Consider the following 19,678-nt stretch of genomic DNA (forward strand, 5'->3'; position numbering starts at 1 on the left):
AGGAGATTGAGAAACAACCTTAAGAGAAGTTTATAAAATAATGAGGGGCATAGACAGGGTTAATGAAACTTGTAGGAGACAGTGAAAGTTGGCTTTTTCAGAGGATGGGGGATTTCAAGACAATGGGATGCATTTTTAGAGTGAGGAGAGAAAGACAGACGGTGGTTCATGTGTGGAATGAACTTCCTAAGGAAATGGTGGATGTGGGTACAACTACAACCTTTAAACAATATTTGGATAAGTCCATGAATAGAAAAGGTTTGAAGGGATATGGGCCAGCATCACGCAGGTGGGATTAGTTTAGTTTGGAATTAAGTTTGGCACGGGCTAGGGAAACCGAAGGGCCTGTTTCTGTACTGTATGACTATTAACATTCACATTTTGATCAAGGATCCAACCTTGAGAAGTACTTTCTTTTATTAAACAGGAAAGGAAACATTGAGGTATACAATATTCAAAGGTTATAACATAGTCAAGGAACACTGCACTTTATAAGAATTATTTTCAGATACCATGTGCCTTCTCCTCCACTGATTCAGAACAGAGAATTAAGACATCGAATAATATGAGGCAAATATTTTACATTGAATAGACTCTCCACCAAGCTTTAAACATGTAAATTTTAGCATTCTTTGCTTCAAGCTATTTACTACTGCCACGTTGCCTCCTTCAGTCACTAACTGAAATTACTGGAGTTTAATATTAATCTATTTCAATCTGGTCAGCTGATTTAAAGTATTTTGCAGCCAGGAGTGTCTTCTCCCCCCATTAAAAATAAATCACTTAGCTACTTAGCTACTTTTCACTAACTGATTAATCAGAAGCACAACATGCTCCTTCAATAGTCATTATGCCAATTGAGACTGCTAACTTTCTGGTTCCAAATTAAAACATCACCACCATCAGAATAATCAAAGTGCAACATGAAAATGGGTATTCAGAGTTAGAACTAAAATCAACAGTTACAAGATCACAGTGTTCAATAAATTTGGATTATACCAGGATATTGATGCCATTTTAACAATGGATTAAGCCATAATGCAGGCATTCAAACATGCGCCAGGGATAAAGCTCCAACTCAACTTAGAAACTGCAGACAAATGTTAACTCCAAGCATTGTAAAATGACAACAACATTTTGATAGTTGACTACTGACTATTTTGAAGTTAATGAAGCTCCATTTTAATTGAAAACTGTTTATTTCAGGAACAGTGGAGAGTTGATTAGAGTTAGAGTGCTAGAGCTTGGAAACTTTTCCTTAGTTATTATCATCTGCCACCTATATGACTCTGGCCCCTCCACCCTACCTTACCCAATCCCACAACAGGAAAACTGCTCTTTGGTTTGCCATGTTAATCTGCTGACTCAAGTGATACAAGATGCATCAGGAATAAAAATATGGCCTTGTCGTCTTAAGTCATCACACTGAAACAGTTTCATTCATTGAAACTATTAAAAGATGTATTTTATATACTATATTGAAATAATTTCCTTCAATTACAATTGGCTAAGGAAGAAGCTGGTGAAGGCAAGTTATAGGTGTCATACATCATGCCAGTACATCATTTCTGCAAAAGGAAATGGCAGTACCAAATCAGTCCAAGTTCAATTCAGTATACAATTGGACATTTAGCTGCAGAATTGATGGAACACCATTCAAAAGAATAAAACATGCATTTCCAGAGTATAATGTTGACCTTCACTAGTTTAGTCATCATTACACTAGTACTGAAGGGGCTAAATTCCACTCCATATTTTGCAGATTGTCGTTCTAATAGACAACCAAGAAACAGTTACATTGTTTGATATTCTACCAAATTGTTATTTTAATGTCACAATGATGATGCTTTTATGGGGGTTGGAAGCACAGTGGCTGTTACATGGCTAGTAATCTAAATGGCTGTATTAATGATCTGTAAACTAACTCCAATCCTACCAGCTAAATTGTGGGAGAGCTGGAAAATAATTTGCGGAGCATATCTACTCTTCTTTTAATAAATACTGGATTTGAGCAATCATCACCTCCTGTGTAGTGTCATTTTCACAGATGGGAATTCTAAGCCTATAGATTCAAAACTCCATGATGTTCAGACCTGATCTCTTATCCTTTAACCTATGCATCCACGTAGAGCAGGCTGCCCAGTAAGCACAATATTAATTGTAAAATGTACTTATTACTACTTGAAGCTAAAAAGCGTCTCAGTTACAGAAATTCAACAATTATTTGGCTCCCAGATTGTTGTAATTGCCAGGTGGTTGACTTATACACTTTGGAAAAGGAAATTTGTCATTTTTTTTTCCTTCTGAGCCACAGCAATGTGGATTGCCTCATACCTGCTCTCTGAAATGACCCAAGCCACTCAAATTAACTGATAGATATCAGTAGTGCATTATAAACTCTGGCATCACCAGTGACACCAAAACCTGATATATGGATTTTATTTTTAAAATTCTATTTTTATATATTGCCACAACCAGTGTCACAATATGGGAAACAGACAGTTTACTTCGCCTCACTAAAATCCATGAAAGATTAGGACAGGCCTCTGATTCACTGTTATCAGTACATTATTATTTTAGGATATTCAAATAAGACTTAAAACTGCGACAAAAGGAGTGGCTTTATTTCATTTTCCATAAGTCAGAAACCCAGTTGCTCATTGCAACGAATTTCTGTCCAAGAAACTTCATGCTTATTATTAGTACATCATACATGTGCAGAGTTATTTCTGGATTAACCAAATTTAAGAAATTAAACTATAGGTAGACAACAATAAAAGCATCAATCATCTTACCGATAATATGCAATGGATTTCAACAAGACCACAAACATGATTAAGCCTTAACTTTCTGTTTCTCTGGAGTACCAATTCAGTCTCCCACCCACACAGAGTGAAACACCTCACTGAACTACCATGCAGTGTTAGAAGCTCAGCTAATTTTGAATTAACAATCCATAGACTTAACTAAAAGCATTTATCAAAATTGACTTTTCCTCTTAACATATTTATCATAACTACTACAGAAACTAGGAGCTTCAAGAAACAAGTTCTTGATCATTTTAGACATAAGATTTCTATTCAAACCTGCAATAAATCTATACATACAAGTCAACATTTGATCAAAACCCAAATAAAATTGTCCATAAAGAGCAACAATACATACTTTATGCATAAAGTTTTTAATAGAACTTTCACTGTAGTTAAGGACATTGTTTAAACACTTAGATTACTGCTTTGCAATTCCAATGAACGTTTTCATTTAACAATATATCCACATTCAGAATTACATTTTTCTTAAGAATTAATTGAAAATGAAAAATATGCCAACTTTGTGGTTGATTGATAAAAATTTATGTTTAAGTGTTAACACCAAAACTAAAATTGATTTTAAAAAACAAATAAAGGTGACTTGGTTCAAAGGAAATTTTGGATCGATGATCAAATAAAAAAAGCAGTGGAAGGGGTGCCCAAAACCACAGACTAAAACAGATATTACTGGAAAAGCTCAGTAGGTCTGGCAGCATCTGTGGAGAGAACTCAGTTCTCAGTGAGGGTCACCCAAACAGAAACATTAATTCTACTTTCTCTCCACAGATGCTGCCAGAACGGCTCAGCTTCTCTAACAATTACACGGTTTTTGTCTCTGGTCTATAGCATTCGCTGTTCTTTCAGTTTTCATTTAGTATTGCCCAATACCAGACTTTGCTTCTCAGCTAATGTTTTACTAATTCTCAGCCTAACGAAAATGGATCAAATGACAAACATCAGCCGGGTTTTCTACCACAGTGGAAAAGCTAAAACTAATGATAGCCACACAAGTTCATAATCAGAACTGGTAACAGCGGACACTGGCCAGTATGGAAAGAATTTCTATTGCATATTTCAATTCCATCTACTTTTCTTGTCGATGTATAATTTATTTTGCAAACATTTTATACTCTATATTTGCAGTCACATCTCATTTACCCAAGACAGCAAACTGTCAGAATTCCATTTACCTGTATATCTGTGTCCTTCACTGGTTCAAGAGGCTCAAAAGTTGTAGCTGCACTGAGACTTTCCAAGCGTTGAGAAATGTGAGAGATGTCTAATCCTTTAGAACTTAGCAGAATGGACCTATTTAAAGAAAAAGAGGGGAGGGAAAAAAAACTCAGCATTTGCAAAGTTTACTTATCGACAATTATTGCAACTTTACATGGGCTGGTTTTAGGCATTGACAATTATGTTGCATCAACCTTATGTTCTGTAAATCTTTTCCAATTCAACACACTATCAAAAGAATATTACATGCTGTTAAAATAGAGTAAAATAGAAATGATTGCACTGCTTTGACACAACATGGGGAATATTAGCATGTGGCCACAGTTTCCCAATGTCAGCCACAGCTGCAGAAGCAGCCAACTCTTATTTGCTAATTGAGAATGAATTATGGAGCAGCACTAAAAGAAACCAAGGTATAGAACTGCTTGTCTGCTATCACAGCATTAGATTGTTACTTGCGACAGGTGGCACAGAAGTGAAAAAACAGGTTATTTTAAAAATTCAAATAACATTCAAGATAAAACAACAAACCTTCATTAAAAACTGAAATTTAGCATCTAAATATTTATTTCATGTGGTTGTGTACTTTCAGTAAAAGGAAGCCAATGAACCTCACAAGAACCTGTTAACTAATGAAGTGAGGACTTTCTTCCAGTTTAGTTAGACGTGGTTTTCTCACATCCGTTACACAATTAAAGGCACACTTTGCAAAAAAACAAATCAATTAGAAAGAGAAAAAGGCTTATCATTCCTGACAAATAACAGGGACATTCCCATCTCCATCTCCAATTTTCCCTCACCAAACAAATTAAACTAGGATCAAACAGGGAATTTACTTGACTTTGTAGCAGTGGTGGGGAAAGCCATTTAGCTCAGTTGGCTATCCAGCTAGATGATCGAATTAGTGCCTCCAGTCTGTTTGATCTGCTGTGACTGAAGTAGATTTTGTAGATCACCCTACAGTTTAAAAAAAAACATGGTGCTGTACTGAGGATTGGTGAATAATCATCAAGGTCTTGCCTTTAGGCAGAGAGCTCAGAAGAAACCTTAAAAGCTCATGTTTCCATCTTAACAGCAAAAATCAATCAAAACATGCCATCATTGCACAATCAAAATGTGCCATCAAAAACAACAGATTGCCTGACTTAACATAAGCATCATAGGAGAACTGGTCAAATTTTATACAAATTATTCACTGGTAAAGTAATTAGTGCGCTGCTTCAGTTTATGTTAAGTAATCCTACAATAAAGTGATGAAACATCAGTGACAAAATTAAAATCATTCTCATAAGGTATCTACGGTAAGAATTCAACATATTCCTCATGGAAGTCAGCACTTCTACTCACGCTTTGACATCTGCTGTCTCCTGTGATGTGCGTGTCAGGGTCCTTGAGCGCAAGACCTCTCCAGCCTGCTGAATCTCCTGTAGGTTTCTTTCTACATGGGGAAGCTCAGACACACCTTCAGTTTCTGCTGCAAGCTGCTCAGCTTGCTGTAACAGCTCGCCGAAACCTTCCATATCCATAATAAACACTGAACAGATTCTGCAGAAAGGAAACAAAAGTAGAGGCATACTGGGAGACAGCTTACGCATAAAATCTTTCACTTACATGGTGCTTTTTATATGGAAAGACCACTGTAGATGCTTCAGAGACAATGCAAAAATAGGTAACAAGCTCAAAACTTTTCAGAGAGACAAGCAAAGAGGCATGGGCTTCAAGAAGGAAACGCTACACCTTAGATTAATGAAAGTCTGGAGGACACAGACACCTGAGAGAGAAGAGATGGTTTAGAGGAGTGGTGAGGCTGAAAATGGGGAGACATACGATAAAATAACTGAGCATGAAAATAAGAATTTTAAATTGATGGGAGTTGGATCAGGAATATGATGGATGAGTGGAATGTTGTATTGGTTACCACATGAGCCACTGAGCCTCCAACGATCTGAAACAACCTTGACGAAAGGCTAGAAAGGCCAGACCTATTTTTTCTGGAGTTTAGAAGAGTCAGAGGTGACTATATTGAAACATAGATGATGATGGTTTCTCTCATGGGGTGATCTAGAACTAGGAGCTGTAGTTTAAATGTAAGGAGACATCCTTTCAAAACAGAAATGAGTGAACATTTTCTCTCTCAGGATTGAGTGTCTTCGGAACTCTCTTCAGCAAAATACAGTATCTTTAATTATTTTAAGGCAGAGGTAGATTGACTCAATTACCAAGGGAATAAGAGATTATTGGGGATAAGCAAGAATGTAGAGTGGAGGTTAAAATCAGATCAGCCATGAACTTATCAAATACAGTGGAGTCTGAAAGGGCCAAGAGACCTGCTGCTTTGTTCGTATGTTGGCAATTTACACAGGGTGGAGAATGAGGCGTTAGCCTGGAGACCATTGGAATAGTCTAGTTTGGGAGTGCCAATTCCAATGGATTTGTTCTGGCAATCAATAGAGAGGGAGATAATAGTGGAGGCAGGTTAGAAGCAGGCAATCTTTATGGCAGCTATAGAAGTCATTGTTTAGCTCAGGATCAAATAGGACCCCAAGATCTTAAACAGCTCATTTTAGCCCAGTAAGTGGCTAGGGAGCTGTCTGGAATCAGTGGCATGAGTAAGGACTTTCAGGCAATGGTCTGAATGACCAGTGTTTTCACCGTTTAACTATAGCTCATCCAACACCAGGTATTGGACAAATAATCTGGCAACCAAGCAATGCTGCCTATTACAGAGCTGCACAAATGTAAAAAACAAACTGCACTTCATTTCCAACTCAAATCCTTTAATAAGATCGGCTAGATATTAACAGTGATTGCTGTGATACAGAATGTCACAGGTCAGAAGAGTCACCAAAATTGCAAGCATTCTTATGGGCAAGAACATAATGTTAAGTCATGGAAGTAAGTTCAAGCCACAAAAGCACTCAAGCCTGTTATGCCATTACATAAATTACAGCCTTTCTAAAATGCTTCCAAGTGAATTGCAACCGATACACAGATATTAAAAAATATAAAGAGAATGCCAGTCCAGGGAAAGTGCCGTCTAGTGCATTGCAATGAATAAGAACGCTCAGAAAACAAAATGGCTGCCTTCTATGTGGATCGCTTTTGCCCGTGTCATTGGGAAGATTGCAATCAATGTATTTATTTTGATTAACTGGCCCCGAAGCAACTACCTACTAAATGTTTAGAAATCCTACAGTGGCGATTCTCCAGGGTCTATTTTTAAAATCACTGCTTTGTTTTTCCATATAAATGATTTAGGAAATTGAATTCTATAAATTAAATTCTATCAGGAAACTTAAAATGTAATAAAAGAGCAATAAACAGTATGGATGAAACACGCAGACTGGTGAAGCCGATTGATGCGTGCAGCTGAAATGTAATGCAGGGAAATGTGGAACAATACATTTTGATGGGAAGATTAAGACAAACAATATAAACTGAAAAGTACAATTTTAATGGGATGCGGAAACAGATACATGGAGGTGTATGTATACATATGCTTGAAGATGACAGGTAAAAGAAAAGAGCCTCCATAATTGTTGGACTTGTTAATAAAAGGCATAAATAAACATACGCAAGGCTATGCTAGCCTTTTATAAATCATTGAATTGGCTCCAGTTGGAGTAGTGTATTCAATTCTGATCAGCCTTTTGGGAGGATGTCAAGGTCATATGATGTTAATTGCATATTAATTGGTGTTTCAATGCATTCATTCAGAACTTGTCTATCCCTACCGCTAGGCCAGAAAGTCTAGGTTCAATTCTCACTTCCCCTAGACTATTGTCATTACAGGTCCAACCGACAGTTTGGTTAAAAGATGTAAAATATGTAAGCAGATTGAAAGGGAGGTTGTCAAATTGGAAGTACTTGAAATATAAACATGTTGCCTTTGAAATTAAAAGTTTATAATTCCCTGACTCAGAGTCACAGAATTACAAGTTACCAAAGAAATTGACTGTAATGGCAACAGGGATGTGAGGTCCTTCAGTTATGTGGTCAGCCTGGAAATGTGTTCTGCACCACAAATAGGTTAAGAGAAGATCTGGTAGAGATATTCACAGTTTTGAGACAGCAGCTATCCATAAGCTGTTAGGAATGGCATGAATAATTCAATAACACAGATTGAAGGATTTTGGCAAAAAAAAGGTGACATCAGGAAACTGTTTTTTTTAAAAGGCAGCGAGATGCTATGATCTGAGAAACACTGCTTGAAAGAATTGTGAGAATAGACAACAGTGACTATCAAAACAAAACAGTGAAAATTGGAAAATACTTGACAGCACGGAAAAATTAAGGAGTGCGAAGAAAGAGCAGAGGAGTCAGGTTTAATTGGTTAGAATTGTCAAGCAACTGACAAAAGGCACAATAGGCCAATTGCTATGATTCTATGAATCCACTACCTAATCTATCAAAAGACAATGTCAGCTACACGATGGAAAAAAGTGTTGGTATTCCAGAAACAAACCAAAACAGGAAATTGCTAGAGAAATTCAGCACATTTGGCAGCATCAGTGGGGAGGAAACAGTTAACATTTAGAGTTTGGTGACCCTTCTTCAGAATGGCTACACTGGGCTAAAGTTAACTCAGCTTTCTCTCCACAGATACTGCCAAACATGCTGAATTTCTCCAGCAATTTCTGTTTCGGTTTGTTCCAAATGTCCAGCATCCACAGTTCTTTGCTCTATTATTTCAGGAAGTGTTTTCTCAACAGACAATGGAAATAGCATGCTCTGAAGTCAAAACATTGAAATCTGATGGTACCTGGGTTCTCTTCCCTGATTCTGATTAAAAAAAAGATCTTAAACTTCAGAATTTTGGCCTGGGGGGGGGGATTTGAAAATGCCAGCTTTATTATAACAAAAACTGGGCAAACCCAACACCTACCAGCTCCTCCAATATACAATGCAGCTACAATATATCCCTGTTCCTTCAGCGTCACTGGGTCAAAATCCTGGAATTCCTTCCCTAATGGTATTGTGGGTCAGCTCACAGAAGGTGGACTGCAGCGGTTCAAGAAGGCAGCTCACCACCACCTTCTCAAGGGGAGCTAGGGACAAACAATAAATGCTGGCCAGCCAGCAATGCCCATATCCCATAACTGGATGAAAAGAAATTATATTGTGAATAGAAGTCATCAACAATTGACTTTTAAAGAAACATAAATGCAATCAACAACACAACAATACTTGATCAGGACATGTAGCACAGACATTTCTGAATAAATGTTTGTAATGGAGTTTGAAAGCAATTTTCTCAGCTCATCCACTCTTTTAATAAATACAGGATATGAAGCAGTCAACTCCTGTATCCTCATTTTCACAGACTGGATTCAAAGCCTTTAGATTCAAAACTCCAATATGAACAGATATGATCTCTTGTGCTCTAACCTGTGCCATCCAGCATTATAGATTAGGCTGCCCAGTAAAATAGATTGATGATTACTTGAGAAGCTTTAGAGCTTCAGACACCATTTAATTTTCAAAGTTAAAAAAAGCCAGAAAAGCAAAACAAGTTCAGAGCAGACTTAGTTCAACATCTTAACAGTATAAAATGCAAAAGATTGATGCAGCGAGGTGATATACAAGTAAAATGATGATGCAAAATACTATAACACAAATTTAATGATCATTTGGCAACCACATTTTTACATGGTGCAGGACTCTGGATCTATCTTAAAGTAGACATCAAAATCAAAACTAGCTTTTAAACAAAAACAACAAAAAAGGCAGATGGTGGAAATCAGAAATTAAAGAAAAATGACTGAAAAACTCAGCAAGTCCAGATTAAGAAAAACATCTTTGGACTCAGAACTAACTGATTCTCTTTACACAGCTGCTGCCAGACCTGTAGAGTTTTCCAGCACTTTCAGTTTTTATTCCCTAAAGTAGATGTGTTCCATACCACTTACGCAACAAATCAGATTTCTGAAGAATGAATTTGCACTTTTATAACATCTTAACCTCACCTCCCAAACATCACAAAGTATTTCATATACAATGAATTACTTTAATATGTAACACTCTTACTTTGTAGCAGAATCTAAAGTTCCGAATCATATTGCAAGAAATGTAGCTGATGTGAAACTGTGAACATCGAGAGCTCCCGAAATGTGTTTCTAAACAATATAAATCAGTGTAGGTGCAGATTCAATTCCTGTGGCATGCGGAGTTACCAACTGGGTAAATAAATGGATGGGACAATTAACCTAGGGCTAGGAAAATCAGCTGCAGTACCTGTGGCCAAATATTATATGTTCAGTTTTACTTGAAAGAAACATCTGGACACGTCAGTCAGGTGAAAGCAGGATCAGAACTAGGTTTACAAAAACAGAAATTACTGGAAAAACTCAGCAGTCCTGGTATCATCTGTGGAGAGAAATCAGATTTAGTGTTTCAGATCCAGTGACCCTTCCTCAGACCCTCTGAGGAAGAGTCACTCGACTCAAAATGTTGACTCTTGATTTCTCTCCACAGATGCTGCAAGATCTGCTGAGCTTTTCCAGCAGTTTTTTTTATTTACAACATCCACAGTTCTTTCAGCTTTTATTCAAAACTGGGTTTGGCTGTGACTAAATTCAGAATTAAATCATCAATACATACTCACTGTTAAATCACACATGAAACATTGTTATTTGAGTGAAATCCTAGATTCAAGTACCTATTGAACTATGCTCCAATATGAATCTGTAGCCTGTGAAGAGCAATAATGCTGGAGAGTGAGAGGGCAGGAGCACTAGTGAAATGTGAAACGTGAAACACAAAGCTTAATCTATTTAATATTTTTAATCCACGAGCTGTGGCTTTCAAATAAATTTTTGTTGTCGGACGTTGCACCAGACAACATAACGGGATCATTGCATCTTTGTCTTGGCACAGTCTGTCATTAGAACAAGGAAACAACAGGCTTTCAACTAAATTGCCTCTGAAGCTAAAGTGTGTTTCTGCAAGGGAATCATGTTGTTTGGGATATAAGAAACACTTCTACTTGCACTGCCCTTTAATGTTTAAGCTCCGAAAATGCATAATGGGAAGATTTAGAATCAAGTTACAGCAACTAAAATTTGACAACGTAATGAAAATCTCGACCACCAAATAGATGGGTTCTGACAATTGATTTTTAAAACAAGAAATGAGGCAGAGATTCTAGGCAGGGAGCTCCCAGAATAGGATTGAAGTAGCTAAACAATGCTAATCAGAGTTGTAGAGTCAGCTGTGCAGCACGGAAAGAGACCTTTCAGTCCATACCAAAGAGATATCCCAACCCAATCCAGTCCCACCTGCCAGCACCCAGCCCATATCCCTCCAAACCCTTCCTATTCATATACCCTTCCAAATGCCTTTTAAAATGTTGCAATTGTACCAGCCCCCACCACTTCCTCCAGCAACTCATTCCATACACGTATCACCCTCTACATGAAAAAGTTGCCCCGCAGGTCTCTTTTATATCTTTCCCCTTTCACCCTAAACCTATGCCCTCCAGTTCTGGATTCCCCCACCCCAGGGAAGAGAATTTGTCTAGTTATCCTATCCACACCCTCATGATTTTGTAAACATCTATAAAGGTCATCCCCCAGCCTCTGACACTACAAGGAAAACAGCACCGGCCTGTTCAGCCTGTCCCTATAGCTCAAATCCTCCAACCCTAGCAATATCCTTGTAAATCTTTTCTGAACCCTTTCAAGTTTCACATCATCTCTCTGCTAAGGAGACCAGAATTGCACGCAATATTCTAAAAGTGGCCTAACCAATGTCCTGTACAGCCGCAACATGACCTCCCAACTCCTGTACTCAGTACTCTGACCAATAAAGGAAAGCTTACCAATCGCCTTCTTCACTATCCTATCTACCTGTGATTCCACTTTCAAGAAGCTACGAACCTGCACTCCAAGGTCTCTTTGTTCAGCAACACTCCCTAGGACCTTACCATTAAGTGCATAAGTCCTGCTAAGATTTGCTTTCCCAAAATGCAGCACCTTGCACTTACCCGAATTAAACTCCATCTGCCACTTCTCAGCCCATTGGCCCATCTGGTCCAGATCCCATTGTAATCGGAGGTAAACCTTTTTGGTTGTTCACTGCACCTCCAAGTTTGGTGTCATCTGCAAATTTACTAACTATACCTCTTATTCTCACATCAAATCATTTTTATAAAAATGATGAAAAGTAGTGAACCCAGCACCAATCCTTGTGGCACTCCACTGGTTACAGGCCTCCAGTCTGAAAAACAACAGTCCACCAACATCCTCTGTCTTCTACCTTTGAGCCAGTTTTGTATCCAAATGTTCTCCCTGTATTCCATGAGATCTAACCTTGCTGATCAGTCTCCCATGGAGAACCTTGTCAAACACCTTACTGAAGTCCGTTTCAATCACATCCACCACTCTGCCCTCATCAATCCTCTGTTACTTCTTCAAAAACCTCAATCAAATTTGTGAGACATGATTTCCCACGCACAAAGCCATGTTGACAATGGCTAAATCAGTCCTTGCCTTTCCAAATACATGTACATCCTGTCCCTCAGGATTCCCTCCAACAATCTGCCCACCACCAGACTCACTGGTCTATAGTCCCCTGGCTTGTCCTTACTACCTTTCTTAAACAGTGACACCATGTTAGCCAACTTCCAATCTTTGGCACCTCACCTGTGACCATCTCCCCCCTCCTTTCATGCCTCCCTTTCTGTCCTTCCTGTAGTAGCATTCCTTAACACCATTCTCCTGCATTATCATTGTATTCATGACATCTTTAACAAATAGAAATCTATCAGTCTTCAACATACCTCTTTAAACAGTATCATGGCAACCTACTATCCATATGACAGGACAAAAATCTTTGATTAAAATCCCACCCAAAATGCAGCACTTCCAATAGCCCAGAGTCTTGGAAGTACTACATTGGAATTTTATCATTGACTTCAAATCCTGGACTGGGGCTTGAATCCACAACCTTCTTGACTTGAGATAGGAATGAATTTCAAGTGAGCAACACATTAGCAGCAACACTGATAGATGGAAAATAACAAATCAGACGAATGAAGAACATTAAAAGGAGATCAAGGCTGCAGAAGATGACAGGGCATAACAAGATCATGGAGGAGTTAAGGATGAAACAGCCAGGAAGAAGCAACTTATCACCTTGCCATCAGGAGTTTCCATTTAAAAATGTGGAAACAGGAACTCCTGCCAACTTTCTGCCACATTGCGAGTTCCAAGCAAACAGAAGATTTTACTTTAATATAAAGAACTATTGCCAGGTAGTTAGGAGAAACCATTTTTTCCAATTTGTATTTATTATTACACCATCTGTGCAAGTGTCTTGCTTTTGCTTTTCTTGCCTCAATTCTTTTTGTACTTCCTTCTGTCACAGTCGGTTTTTAAATTTTCCTTTCAGATGGAGAGGAAAGGTAGCACAGTGCGCTGTGCTCAGTAAGGCAGTTCCCTACCTTCAGAATGAATTTGGTAGAGGTAATGGGAAAACTAATGCTGTCTCCCTTCTTATCCCTACCACGCCCCAGTAACCAATTACCATTATCGTTACACTCTCACTTCTCAACGATCCACTCACTTCTATCAATATTATCACAACTGCTTAACAATTGAAAATGCCCTTAGTTTGTCCTTTAACCCTGGACTCAATTCCTTCCAGTCAGTTAGCTCCCAAAAATCTAAGGGTCACCTTCATTTTTCTCCATGCTTTCCTCCTGTTTCAAAGTGAATCAATTTTTTTGCCTTTCAAAATTAAGGAAACTCCTTTTCTCTTTCAAGGTCAGGCTTTATCCACATTTCAAACTATTTTTCTTTCTTTCCATCCCTCCCTCCCTACACCTTGATCATAACCCCTTAAAAAATGTCAATATCACCACCCTTCAATAGAGTTTGTCTGTTCAATTCTTCTTTCTTTATTCAGTTTGTCCAAATTCAGCTCAATTCACACCTGCAATGAAGAATATATCAGCACAGTACTTCATTAAATTTATTGGGATAGACTTTGCAGCCTGGATTGCGCAGGAAAGCATTATAGAACACGCAGGACTGAAGTGGTCCTTGGCCGTAAAGACCAACAGGGGACATCAAAACACCACAAAGCTTGATTTTAACCAGGCTCTTGGGCATTATCAGATCAAGTTAAATCGATCATTTGGCTACATTTATGGTTGCTGAATTTGCCAAGTGTACCGATACATCCTCTACAATTATGGTAGTCTGGTAATGAAGCTTACCCCATATTTGCACACCAGAGAACACATCAAAAAAATGGCCAAGATCCACAATTTTCCAATTCTATGAAATTATTATAGAATCCAGTTCATCTACAATGTGCTGTAGTGACAAGGTAGCTGGAATTGATTTGGCACTGGAGAGCACGTTTTTGTAATTAACATTAGGCACTCAGAAGAGAGTCAACCCTCTTTTGCAAGAATCTGCAATGGAGCACAATCTAGCCAGTGTACTTCCCAGCCCAACCTGGATATTAAATTTGGTATTGATCTGGTTGTGCAATACACTTCCTGCGTAGCACATTCACACTTGCCCAGAGAAAAATAAGCACTAAAAGTTCTGATCCAAAGCTGATCTTTGACGGAGTGTAACAAAAATCTGAAACATAAATTTTGGGTTTTTTTTGCAACAACTGCTCTGCAATAGCCTCTTTCTAGTCAAGAAGTGGAGATACTGAGAGCAAATAACAGCAAGAACTGTTCAAAGCAATCATTTAAAGAGGAGTGATTTTTGTTGACATCAAGCCAATTTTTACTCTAAAGTTTATAGGAAAGGTCAAAATAAAGGTGACTATAGCGAGTTCTGTTAATCTGTCAATTAATGACGTAGCTTCTTGTGCGCATGGGTTCTTGGGGCATGGTTGTAGTATCCCTACCTCTTAACCATCAAGTCACACTTAAATTCAGTGGGACACGAACAGGCTGAAATGATGGGTCTACCAGGACCAGTCCTGTTTGTGGATTTGAAAAGACGGCGAAGTGTTCGAATAATTTGGTTGGAATTATGCCTGGATCAGTTGATTTTTCAGTTTTAAATTCTCAAGAGATCTCAAAAGACTTCCTATTGCTGCATTACAGCAGGCTCACTTGTTGATAAAAACTTTTGAAACGGAGGTGTCATATCACTGACAATATCTGTAAAATATCTATAAATGACATTGGAGTGTGGCAGGTACTGAACTCCAATTAAAAAAAATGCAACAATCTGAGGGAACTGGGAAGATAGCATCATTAGTTTAACAGGACAAGTTATACCAAAGGGTCTGTTTCTGTGCTGTACATCTCTATGACTCTATGTTGATCAGACAGTGGATTATCCAGTTTGAACTGGTCATGGTAGAAACTTTGGGCTTGCAATTACATTCTAGACCTTGTGATGATATTCGCGCCATTTTGGAAAAGCCTTTGATGTACATACAAAAGAAACCTCATCAGAATGGTGATTGAAGCTTTTGTCACTTTTATGACTAATGAATATTGTTACAAGTGTAAATTCAAAGCTGGTAGCAAGGAGCTGAAATTGCATCACATTTAGTAAAAATAGCAGAAGCACCGAGCACTTCAGGCCAAAAAAGTGGAAGATACCCTGCAGCTTAAAGCTTAGGAATTGATGTCCCCAATCATCCCTGTCACACACTATGTTGATACGTTAATGTCATGCAGAATTAGCAATTAGACAAATCAAAATAAAGTTATGATTGCTATCAAGAAGGCACATGATCCCACTTTCTTAGTACAGACACAGTTTGGTTAAAAATCTTATCCAAATCTGCTGTTAAAGAGAGTCAGGTTGGTGCTCATTTGATTGAAATCCCACAAATAGAGATATCTTCCTTTCAGTTTGACTCCTTATTGCAGAGTAGAGGAGGAGTATGTGGCAGCGATGTAGTTCCCTGTAACACTAGGTAAATAAGGGCAGCATAGGTAATGCCATGCAATATTACAGGATGTGCTGGAAGTTCTGAAGTAGTGCCATACTGGATACTCAACATCAATTTTGTCTCTCTCTCCACAGATGCTGCCAGACCTGCTAAGTTTCTCTGGCACTTCCTGGTTATAATTCAGATTTCCAGCATCAACAACATTTTGCTTTTAACTACTGAAGTTGTAATTTTATTGAGAGAAGTTGGAAACTTCCCTTTAGAAAGCATCAATGCACAGACACCCTTTTAAACTGATCAATATCTTGAGAAATTAAAGAGACTCAGATTGAAAAATTGAGACCCGAGATACAAAACGTCTTTACTCAGCAGGTTTTGAATACTTGAAATTCTCTACAAGAGTGCAGAGGATGCCAGATCTTCATATACTCAAAACAGGATTGGTAGAACTTTGAATGTTAAGGAGATGGAGGGTTGTGTGGACATTTGGGAAGGTGGAGTTGAAGTAAGAGATCAGCTGTGACCTTATTAAAAAGCAGAGTAGGGCAAATGCCTTTCTTATAAGCATATACAAAAGCAGACCTTCATTGCATCTTAATTTTCTATAAATCCAGTCTCTTGCCTTTGTCTATTTCTACTGATCATTCACACCGGTTATTCACCATTAATTAAAAACAGACAACATCAGGTCACCTTGACAACTGAAAAACATTAGCATTTGGCCAAGGAGGAATTTAGTCCTCCTCCCTCTTCACCAAGTAAAATTATAAAGCTCCTTGCTACCAACGCTCTGACTACAAACAGGTGTGAAGTTAACATCCTGAACAAAATCAATTTTCCCTCCCCTCACCTGGGGGTGCTGAGCCCAATCATGGCACAGTGATAAAGATGAGCTATTAAGCGCAATGCTGTAACTTAAAGTGGAAGCTTCCTCATTCACACTCACTCAGCTGCCCAAAAAAGAAAGGATTTGTGAATCAAGGTATTTCCAGCTTTGGAAAAGACAGAGGAAAGGAATGAAAGCAACATCATTGCAGGTTGGAAGGAGGCAGCAAGTATGACATTGACAGGGTGCAACTGAATTGAGCTGCACTGCTGTACAAGCCTGGAAAACTGTGCAATAAAATGAGTGCAAGTCAGTTTCGAGCTAATCCCTATTCTGAGCATCTGAATACATGATCCATTCATTCTTGTCTTCTCCACCACATCAAATCAGGAAGGACTCTTGTTAAGCATATGTTGAAATGACAACCTCCAGGTCGACACAAGTAAAGTCTTCATTTATTATGTCAAAAAAAATACTGGTCAGCTCAATGAGAAAGATCAAATCTAATATGGAAACTCTCAAAATATACTTTGTAAAATACCAGGTTTAAATTTAGAATCTCCCTTTCGGTGATGCTAACCATGGGTTGTATCCACGTTGTTCTAGCTTTCGGCTTCCCTGAAGCAATGTCTCCTGTGACCTAAGAGAACAATACTGGAGTGACAGCCCTGGTCATAAAGGTCACATCTGTATGGGGTTGTTGATCTGCTGCACTCCATCCTGCATGCCCGCTTGTTCTGCTGCAGCGCTCCTCAGTTTCTTTTCCCCTGGTTTGAGGTGTTGGTTCAGGGTGTTTCTCCATCTAGTGTGGTCAGTTGCAAGCCTTTCTTAGGACCCTGTAATGATATCAAGTGCCTTCATGCCCCTCATGCAGACATCCTTGCAGCACAGCTGGGGATGCCCAGTGGGTCTCTTCCCGGATGCAAGCTCTCCATAAAGAATATCCTCTGGGAGCGGACAGCCTCCATGCGGTGGATGTGGCCCAGTCAGTGCAGTCTCCACTGCCTGAGCAGACTGTACATATGGAGAAGGCCAGTATGAGATAGGATTGCTACATTGGACATGGTCTTGCCAGAATATGCCCAGGATATAGCAAATATTCCTCAAGTGGAAGGCGTTCAGTCTTCTCTCCTGTCTGGCATATGTAGCCCATGTTTCACTGCTGTACAGCAGTATGTTTATGATACAGGCATTGTAGACTGACATTTTTGTCTTCACTGTCAGCTTGGGATTTGTCCATACTCGAGTCGTGAGGCGAGCAAGAGTGGAGACTACTTTCCTGATCTTCTTGTCGAAGGAGAGGTTGTCAGTGATGGTAGAACCATGGTATGTAAACTGATAGACGACACTGGTGATGACCGGTGGTGCTTTTGTGTCCTGTCCCAGGATGCTCGACCTCTTCAGACTGATAGTTAGCCTGAAATCCTTGCAAGCATGAGAGAGGCGGTCTGTCAGTGGCTGTAGTTCCTACTGAGTGTGTGTTGCAAACGCAACAGCGTCGGCAAACAGCATGTCCCTAATGTGTGCCGCACGGACTTTAGTGTTGGCCCTGAGGCAGGTCAGGTTGAAGAGCCTGCTAGTGCGTAGGTAAATCCCCTCTGCTGTGGTGCCAAAGGCATGTTTCAGGAGCACAGCAAAAAAAAAAGTCCCAAAGAGTGTGGAAGCAAGAATGCAGCCTTTTTTGACACCACTGTGGATGCCAAAGGGCTCAGTCGGACTGCACTGTCCCCTTCATGTTACTGCAGAAGGACTCAATCATGCTTAGCTGTTTTGGTGAGCAGCCGATCTTCAGGAGAACCTTGAAAAGGCCATTTCTGCTGACCAGGTCAAACGCCTTGGTGGGGTCGATGAAGGCAACAGACAGGGGCATTTTCTGTTCTCTGCACCTCTGCTGCAGTTGGCAAAAGAAGATAATGTCTATTGTTGTCCTTTTAATTCAAAAGCTGCACTGTGACTCTGGGTACACACATTCTGCCAGTTTCCACAAGCGAGTCAAGATGACCCAAGAAAAGGCTTTGCTAACAGTGTTGAGGAGAGAGATGCCCCTATAGTTGTTGCAGTCACTTCTCTGACCCTTGTTCTTGTACAGGGCAATGATCTTAGCATCCCTCATGACCTATGGTACAGGTTCTTCTTGCCAGCACTGGCAGTAGACACTGGCAATGGGAGCAGGACACTGGCCTTGCAACACCTGATCAGATCAGGAGGAATCCCGTCACCACCCGGGGCCTTACCAGAGACCAGGTTGTCAATGGCCTTGTTGAGCTCTTCTATTGACGGCTCTGCGTCTTACTCGTCCATGGTTGGCAAGCACGTGAAGGCATCAAATAATGAAGGAGACACTGTATGCTCTCTGAGTAGAGATCAGAGCAGTGTTTAACCCACCTCTCTACCTGCTGGCCTTTGGTTAGTAGTAACAGGATAGGTCAGAGTCAGCATGGATTTATGAAGAGGAAATCATGCTTGACTAATCTTCTGGAATTTTTTGAGGATGTAACTCTGAAGATGGATGAGGGAGATCCAGTAGATGTAGTGTATCTGGACCTTCAGAAAGCTTTTGATAAAGTCCCACATAGGAGGTTAGTGAGCAAAATTAGGGCGCATGGTACTGGGGGCAAAGTACTAACTTGGATTGAAAGTTGGTTGGCTGATAGGAAACAAAGAGTAGTGATAAACGGCTCCATTTCAGAATGGCAGGCAGTGACCAGTGGGGTACCGCAGGGATCAGTGCTGGGACCGCAGCTTTTTACAATATAGATTAATGATATAGAAGATGGTATTAGTAATAGCATGAGCAAATTTGCTGATGATACTCAGCTGGGTGGCAGGGTGAAATGTGATGAGGATGTTAGGAGATTACAGGGTGACCTGGACAGGTTAGGCGAGTGGGCAGATGCATGGCAGATGCAGTTTAATGTGGATAAATGTATGG

General features: G+C 39.5%; 1 protein-coding gene across 1 annotated transcript in view; it reads right to left on the minus strand.

Moving 5' to 3' along the window:
* nup93 (nucleoporin 93) overlaps positions 1-19,678 on the minus strand; it is a 124,960-nt gene that overhangs the window by 92,521 nt on the left and 12,761 nt on the right. Inside the window, exons 2-3 of the mRNA XM_072547508.1 lie at positions 5,391-5,588; positions 4,001-4,118 (exon numbers count right to left, since the gene is read on the minus strand). Coding sequence (XP_072403609.1) covers positions 4,001-4,118; positions 5,391-5,569 — 297 coding nt within the window. The 5' untranslated portion in view covers positions 5,570-5,588. The remainder of the gene's footprint in view (positions 1-4,000; positions 4,119-5,390; positions 5,589-19,678) is intronic.

Source organism: Chiloscyllium punctatum, chromosome 26 (assembly GCF_047496795.1).
Source record: "Chiloscyllium punctatum isolate Juve2018m chromosome 26, sChiPun1.3, whole genome shotgun sequence".
NCBI lineage: Eukaryota > Metazoa > Chordata > Chondrichthyes > Orectolobiformes > Hemiscylliidae > Chiloscyllium > Chiloscyllium punctatum.